The 8,389-nt window shown below is 33.5% G+C and overlaps 1 protein-coding gene across 2 annotated transcripts; it reads right to left on the reverse strand.

Annotated features, from left to right (window-relative positions):
• Positions 1-222: 222 nt before the first annotated feature.
• On the reverse strand, positions 223-6,157 carry LOC143906695 (uncharacterized). 2 transcript variants are annotated; one of them, XM_077422944.1, is made up of 4 exons: positions 5,171-6,157; positions 4,143-4,716; positions 3,663-3,890; positions 223-3,574 (listed from the first exon to the last, which is right to left on the reverse strand). In XM_077422944.1, exons 1-4 carry the CDS (start codon positions 5,993-5,995, stop codon positions 2,622-2,624), a joined length of 2,580 nt encoding a protein of 859 aa, XP_077279070.1. In that variant the 5' UTR covers positions 5,996-6,157; the 3' UTR covers positions 223-2,621. The 2 variants fall into 2 exon arrangements, with proteins under 2 accessions (XP_077279070.1, XP_077279069.1); XM_077422943.1 differs by having other exon boundaries at positions 224-3,574; positions 3,663-4,016.
• Positions 6,158-8,389: the final 2,232 nt, after the last annotated feature.

Here is an 8,389-nt window from a genome sequence, read left to right on the forward strand (position 1 = left end):
CGATGACGAGGTCCACACAGTGCGGTCCGTAGTTTTTGGTGTCTACGTGTATTAATACCTTGAAATTGATGTCTAGGTGTCCCAGGTTGCTGATGACGAGGTCTACATAATGCGCTTCATAGTTTTTGGTGTCTAGGTGTATTAATAACTTTAAATCTGAATGGGTGCGTTCAGCCGATACTCCGCTAGCCTAGCAATCGTGAGCAGTTGCTCGTTTTTGCTCGTTTCTTCTCTTTTTAATCCAGTAAGTCAAAAAAGAGGAAACGAGCGAAAACGAGCGACTGCTCACGATTGCTAGGCTAGCAAAGTATCGGCTGAACGCACCCAATGTAGGACACGTAGATATCGAATTCGAGGTATTAATACATGTAGACACCGAAAACTACGAAGCGCACTATGTGGACCTCGTCATCGGCAACTTGGAACACGTGGCCATCAAATTCAAGGTATTAATACACCTGGACACCGAAAACTATAGAGCGCGCTATGTGGACCTCGTCATCGGCAACCTGGGACACCTAAACATTGAATTCAAGCTTGATTCATAAAAATCGACTTAAAATTTCCTTAGCGGCAGAATTAAAATTATGTCATGACATAATAAAAATCGCTGAATTAAAATTATGTCTAGACATAATAAAAATTGGACAAAAATTATGTTTAGACATAATAAAAATTGGATGAATTAAAATTATGTCTGACGTAAAAATAATTATCAAAAATATCGATACCTGAAGATATCGGTACATATACAGTTGCGAACAACATTCAGTAAGACACGCAAATAAAAATAAATAAATAATTTTACAGTTAACGACTTATTAACATTAATCATGCTTTATTGCGATTATGTTTTATGTTGAAATTGAAAAATATATACAAGGTGTACAACTAAAAGGGTTACAGATTATTATTTTTAAAAAACTGAGCAAAATATTAAATTGTTGTTTTCTTTAGAAATAATAGTCCGTAACACTTTTAGCTTCATACCTTGTATTATATACGGTTTATGAAATTATAAGATATATTGTTTATAAGATTAAGTTGCGTAACACTACAAAAAGGCGTGATATCCGTACAAAATTACCTTTTTAAAAAAAGGTAAAATGAGCGCCAAGTACACGCATAATAGTGTATATGTATTATGTTGTTACCCTGTTATGTTGTTACCTCGAAAAAAACAAAGTGGTAGTATTATACCTCCAAATAGCTTTATCCTGTACATACTGTTTATACAATGCGTAATATACTACAAAAAGGCGTGATATCCGCACAAAATTACCTTTTTTAAAAAAAGGTAAAAAAAGGCGCCAAGTACACGTATAGTAGTGTATATGTTGTTACCTAAAAATAAAAAGAAAGTGGTAGTATTATACCTCGAAAAAACCTAAGTAACAAGTGGTAGATCTTTATATCTCGAAAAATCTCGAAAAAATCTAAGCAGTAGTATCTTTATTTCCGAAAAATTATAACCCAAGTGATACACGTCACAAAATTATGTTACCTTATCAAAAAAAGAGTCGCGCTTCAAGTGATCTATTACAATTACAAAAAAGAAATGATATCTCTTTAAGTTAGAGCGCCAATTACAGAGAGAACATGTATATTGCCTCAAAAAATAATTGTTGCACTACATTGAAAAATCTTTACATTGTGTCAATTAGAAAAGAATGTATAATAACAATTTTATAAGATTAAAAAATTTTATTTAAATTTAACAAGGGAATACAAGATATTTAAATACAAAGTTATTTACATGTGTATTTTTTAATAGCCACAAAGAATTACAGAAGTAACAGTACAAAATAAAAATATTTTATTAAAATACATAAATTTTTCTTGTAAAAAAACTTGGCGCTGCTAGACCTCGAAATTTTAAATAAATAAATAAACTTATTCTATACTTAATTATAAGCCGCATTATCCGCCGTCCGCGTAGTCACGCACACCCATATCACTCACTCCCACATCCACGCTGATAATCATTTAATATTACTCCCATTGTATTCTTCTCTGAATTATTTTTATTTATTGTTGTTTTTATTTATTTAAAAGGTCTAGCAGCGCCAAGTTTTTTTACAAGAAAAATTTATGTATTTTAATAAAATATTTTTATTTTGTACTGTTACTTCTGTAATTCTTTGTGGCTATTAAAAAATACACATGTAAATAACTTTGTATTTAAATATCTTGTATTCCCTTGTTAAATTTAAATAAAATTTTTTAATCTTATAAAATTGTTATTATACATTCTTTTCTAATTGACACAATGTAAAGATTTTTCAATGTAGTGCAACAATTATTTTTTGAGGCAATATACATGTTCTCTCTGTAATTGGCGCTCTAACTTAAAGAGATATCATTTCTTTTTTGTAATTGTAATAGATCACTTGAAGCGCGACTCTTCTTTTTGATAAGGTAACATAATTTTGTGACGTGTATCACTTGGGTTATAATTTTTCGGAAATAAAGATACTACTGCTTAGATTTTTTCGAGATTTTTCGAGATATAAAGATCTACCACTTGTTACTTAGGTTTTTTCGAGGTATAATACTACCACTTTCTTTTTATTTTTAGGTAACAACATATACACTACTATACGTGTACTTGGCGCCTTTTTTTACCTTTTTTTAAAAAAGGTAATTTTGTGCGGATACATATTACACCATTCTATAATAAAATGATGTGCAAGAATACTGAGTATAGTGTTTTGTACATCAGTGCAGTGAAAATATTTTGTGGAAAATGCCGTTTTACGAAATATTTGTACAAGCTTATATTTGACTTTTGTTTCATAACAGAAGTCAGAAAATCGATTTTCAGCAATGTTCATAGCGTAGTCCAGCATTTGTGTAGTTTTTTCGTTTTCCATTATTGCAATACATTCAGCACATTCCATTTTACTCTTCTTCTTAACAATATTAATGATCTTTCTCGTATCTATGTACAAAGTATGTGATTCATCAGATTTGTCTGGAACAGCAGCTTCATCACACTCTACATTTATTTCGTTTTCTTCTAAACTTTCAATTTCTTCTGTACGTATTAAGGCCAATAATGGTAAAAAGCTTTCTTTGTCTACTGTACAATTTGCTGATATAGAATGCTTTGACGTCAGATTACATGTTAATAGTGCTTTAAACGATGTGCTGAATAAGTATGGTGTAGGATTTGTGTTCTGATGTCCATGATTTCTAATTTGACTAAAGAAATTCTCTACATGATCTTGATTTAAATATTTTAAATTAAGTGAGGTAAATCCGCATGCCTGGAGCATTTGCCATAAACATTTTGCACCTTGTATCGTTTGCCTCCAGTTTACTAAACACTTAGGCTTATTTTTCGTTAAAGATTTGTAACTTTTTTTCTCAACATATTCCATCTTTCTTAGTTTATGCAATGCTTCTTGCCAAAATTTTAAATGTCCACTATTTTGTGTGATAATACTACTAAGTCCTTGCTCACTATTTCCATTGAAGGAGTCAAAAAGGCTGTCAAAGAAGAATAGTGCTTCTGCTGTTGCAGCGGCATTTTTTGATAAATGCATTGTTTCATTGTTTGTTTGTACGACACCTGTTATAAAAAAATAACATGTTAGTAACACATTATGTTTTATAATATAAAGGTATCTGTTTTACACAAACTAAATAATTATTCTTACCGTCTTTATTCAAAGTAAGTATCATGTCTATAAAGTCCGCTACAGTATGGCTCAGGACTTGTACTGCAAACTTCACTTTCATTTTGGGAATTAAATTCGGACGAATATGACTGTCTGTTAATTTTTTCATCTTCCGCCGATGTTGAAAACACTTTTGATCAATTGCATATGCTGTTGTTATATCGTCCCAAGAAGCGCATTGGCCTTCACGCTCAGAATATTCGGCATCTTTATTCAGAAGTAAATCTTTGGTTAAGAGATTATTACGTACACCTTTTTGAAGATGTACGTAATCGTATAAAGGCACAATACAATCATGCCCCACATAAAATGTATTCTCTATCGGCAGCGTTTCTGAAAAAAGATAACCAGTGTTGTATGTACATATTATATAATAATTAGTAAACTTTGTAAATATAATGTGTGTACCCGCACACAATATATACACAATATATACATATATACACACAATATACTTACTATTATGTTTTAAATGTTGTGCACGTGTTTCTGCAATTAATGTGTTTATTGCTGCAATATTCGGTCCTCCTTGGTCACAAACAGTTGCTACGGTCTTAAAACCACATTTTTGCAGATGTTGAAGCCATTCCTTTATACATCTCGAAAGTTGAATAGACGTTGTTGCGCTATTACAGAAGCCATACCCAATAGGCATTTTATTACCAGATGCTAGACACCTGATGTAGAATGCAATAGCGTGGTCTGCAAATCTTCGTGTTCGTCTCATCCCCCAATCTTCAAATCCGACGATTTTGTCGCTTTTAATTTCATATTTAACAGCGGGTTGAATAGCCATTTCATCCCAAGCAAGTACAATATATAAGTCTTTCGGATCCATCTTCTTTGCAATTGATGTGAGATATTTTCGAATAACGTTGTTACATTCAGTATCGATCGAAATGCGATTTAATTGTATGTTTAGAGTATTGTAGGAAGGACACAATAAATATTTGGATATGTAATTATAAGAAGAACGGGATCTACGATAAATGCCTAAGCAAAATATTTTATCCTCTATTGTATATCGTCTTGCCTATGTAAAAATAATACAACAAAATGTAAAATGTAAAAACAATATAAAAAGAAATATATACACTATATATAAAAATATATATTGAAAATATATACACATTAAATTATATATATATATAAAATATAGAAATAAAATTAAATGTCAAGTATGTGCACTCTATTTTTGCATGATAAATGTAAATTTCATACAAGTGATACAAGTCACAAGTACTCATTCTAATATTTCATTATTTATATAAATGCTAATAGTTATAAAATGTATATATAATAATATTTATATTAACTGAGGTATATAAAAAGATATTATACTAATGTATATGTATATATATGTAATGTAATGTATGTGTGTATATATGTATATACAAAGCAATAAAAATCAAACATAGGAATTAAAGGCATTATTATAGAATATTTAAATATGTTGTGGAAGGTTTAATAGAGACGAATTATGTTACCTGAGGTGAAACATCATTATTTCTCAACATCATATTTATGAAGTCTTCTCGTATTTTTCTTGTCTTATTATCATCTTGACCTTTATCTAATGTTATTTTATTATTTACATTATTTACATTTTGTTCTTTCATCTTCTTAATAACTCTTTTCATTCGTCTCCTCTGCGCTTGCAGTTTGACATTATTTTCATACAATTTCCTTGCCACTGAGGATAAATTCTTCTTTCGTGTTACTTCTGCAAGGTTAAGTCTTCTTGCTTGTGAATTTTGTTCTATTTGTGCTCTTAACGATCCCAGTTCTTTTACAATTTCTTGCAGCTGATCATGATCTTGCGTTTGCATTTGAAACAATTTTGTAATGTCCTTTTGTACATTCTCTTGATGTTTCTCTTGCTGTTCACACAATTTTCTCATATCAATTTGTACATTCTCTTGATGTTCCTCTTGCTGTTCACACAATTTTTCCATATCAATTTGTAATTGTTCAATATTCTCTTGTAAGACTGTCATAGTCTCTTGCTGTGTGTTTTGTTCATGTTCCACCGAGTGTTCCACAGTGTTTGTTTCTTCTTCGCATATTCTTTCGCATATTTCCATGAAGGGAACAGCAGCCCGAACTAACCTGCGAAGTGTACAACTACCGGTGTAGTCAGTTTCTTTGAAATGTTTGTAACACACTCGCAATTTACAGATGTCATTTTCTTTATGCGGTTTCAAGACTAAATTTGCCATCCACTTATCACGCATTTCTGGATTTTTTGGGAAAGTGTGCGATGGCATAGTGCCTGTCGATGTGCAGTTGAGCACACAACACGCTCTCACCATTTTCACTAATTTGTGTTTTACCGCACAGGATCGTACTATAAGTTCTCGCTTTCACCAAATTCTGCTGTGAAAAATAGAACTTTCGTCTCTGACAGTCTCTGAGGTCTCTGATCCGATATTTGCGTAACACGTATCTATACGTACTTTTTCAATATGGCCGCACACTCACACTATGCACTATGCGCTTTAGTTCTCGTCCGTGAGTCCTGTCACTCAGTGAGAGCGCTGCAAACACTGGTACCGCGAGAACAATAGGAGTTTGTAACCCCTGCCTGTCACTCAGTGAGAGCGCTGCAAACACTGGTACCGCGAGAACAATAGGAGTTTGTAACCCCTGGTTGTAACGTCCAAGGAGACGTTTAACGACAAACCGCTGTTAAATCCGGCTAAACAGTTCAGACACGTGACGAATATGATTCTAGAAAACAATAAGACGGCTCTTGAAGCTGCGAGCTTTGAAGCTTTGCGCAAGAAATTGACTCCGATAATATTAAGGCTCCTGGGTAGTCACCGCGGCCATATTGGATTCTTACTATCGAGGCGAAGAAAACACCCAATTTTGTTGTGCATGCCATTTTCAAATAAAAAAACATTTCAATAAAACATCACTATAGATCGTTTCAAAACACTTCCAAAATTGGCCGAAAACTACCCTTTTCCCTCGACAATAAACAAACAGCCATAAAACGAAGCCTAAACATACGGGAAAAACAGCCGTTTAACGACTATCGAAAGAAGGTGAAAACGTTTCTTCCGCATGCAAATCTTACTTTTCGGCCAATTTTACGAGTTTCACGAATACGTTAAACGTTAGAGCACAAGCACAGAGCAAATAATAAAGAAATAGCACGCACAACAAAATAGGTTGTCAACATGTCACAAGACAGAATTCTCCATTGGAGAGAGTGAGAGGAGAGAGTGGCGTCGCCACCGTCAACGCAGAGTTCTCGGCTATGTACAGGACGTTAGTTCGGCGTACGTTCACATAACGAGTCTGATGTCTTGTTTTGTTAAATGAGCTGGGGAGAGAGGAATTTTATGACAGAGTACGGACTATGCCGATACTTTCGTTATCTATCGATAAAGTCAATGAAATCTTTCGTTGTATCGGCAATCTCGGTGGTATAGTTTTAATCGGGGGAGGAGAATCCATCCACGGTTGTAGTGACGGGTAAAGGAAAAGGCGGTAGAAATCAGGAGCTAGCTTTACGCTTTTCGCTAGATTGGTTGGCAAAGATCAAAAGTTATCCGCGACTCGCTGAATTAGCTGAATACGATGTAATGATGCTCAGTGCAGGTACTGATGCTCAGTGCAGGTCGATGGTCCTACTGACGCAGCAGGTGCATTTGGTTATCCCGGTATTGCGCTTGTGATGCATGATTTTTACGCAAAAATTAAATCCATGATTACTAAAGAGGATGCACAAGTTGAGCGGGAGATGACGGACAGAAAAACCCTGACACAGGATTAGTGCGACCGACAAACCAGTAGATTTATAATAAAATCCAACGTCGAACCAAAAAGACGAGAGTCCAGTAGTAGTTCAAAAGAGCTTCTCGAGAAGATGTTGATGAACGTATCGATAATTTAATATTATTAAAGACAATGGAGGTGGAACGAACGCATGTTACCTGAGAATGTTTTAAAAGAAAACGACACGTACAATTTTTACTCGCGCTTCAAGAAGGGAGCGGATTTAATAAAGAAAAGTCAGCTCTACGCAGGAATCCTGTCAAAAAATCTACACAAAGTGCCTACTACTTAAAATGCTTTCAGTCTCTTAAATTTTCTAAATCAAATAAGCCACAATCCTGTAATATCTCTTTTATTATATTGAAGGAATCTCTTGCTGTAGTTTTGGCCACGTCGCTTCGTATCTCCAATGGCTTCTTTCTTCTTCTTCTCCTCTTTTTCTCTTTTCTCTTCTTCTCTTTCTTCATCCTAAAGCCCTTTTAGTTGTGTTTCTTTTAGCGCATGCTTATCATCAAGCGCGTAATCTTCGTAAAGTGTAATTATTATATTATTTTTTAACTCTTATGCTATTAATTCTGATATTGATTACAGTGGATCAAAAAATAAAAATAAAAATAAACTATTAAAAATAAAACACCGAAAGCAAAAATTTACAAAAAAATGGGTTTCTGATCCAGAATTGAGTGCTTGGTTAAGTCATGATCAGAACAATGAATATAGAGCAAAATGCATATATTGCAACTATTCAATGAGTTCAGATATAATGGTTATTAAACGACATGGGAAAAGTATAAAACATAAAGAGAAAATGCAAGATGCAACAGTGAAACAACAGTCTATTTCACGCTTTACCAATAAAAACCAATCTACATCTAAGGCTACTACGTCAGTTGAAATAAAATTGGTTAGATTTTTAACGG

The sequence above is a fragment of the Temnothorax americanus genome, unplaced genomic scaffold (genome assembly GCF_048541705.1).
Source record: "Temnothorax americanus isolate GAGA-0224 unplaced genomic scaffold, ASM4854170v1 Scaffold75, whole genome shotgun sequence".
Classification (NCBI taxonomy): domain Eukaryota; kingdom Metazoa; phylum Arthropoda; class Insecta; order Hymenoptera; family Formicidae; genus Temnothorax; species Temnothorax americanus.

What these genes read in the sequence shown, in the direction of transcription:
- LOC143906695 (XM_077422943.1), bottom strand. Translation starts at nt 5,995, where the DNA reads ATGGTGAGAGCGTGTTGTGTGCTCAACTGCACATCGACAGGCACTATG. An exon ending in ATAATGATGTTTCACCTCAG is followed by an intron (nt 4,717 to 5,170) that starts GTAACATAATTC and finishes ATTTTTACATAG; the next exon opens with GCAAGACGATATACAATAGA. An exon ending in ACAACATTTAAAACATAATA is followed by an intron (nt 4,017 to 4,142) that starts GTAAGTATATTG and finishes ATCTTTTTTCAG; the next exon opens with AAACGCTGCCGATAGAGAAT.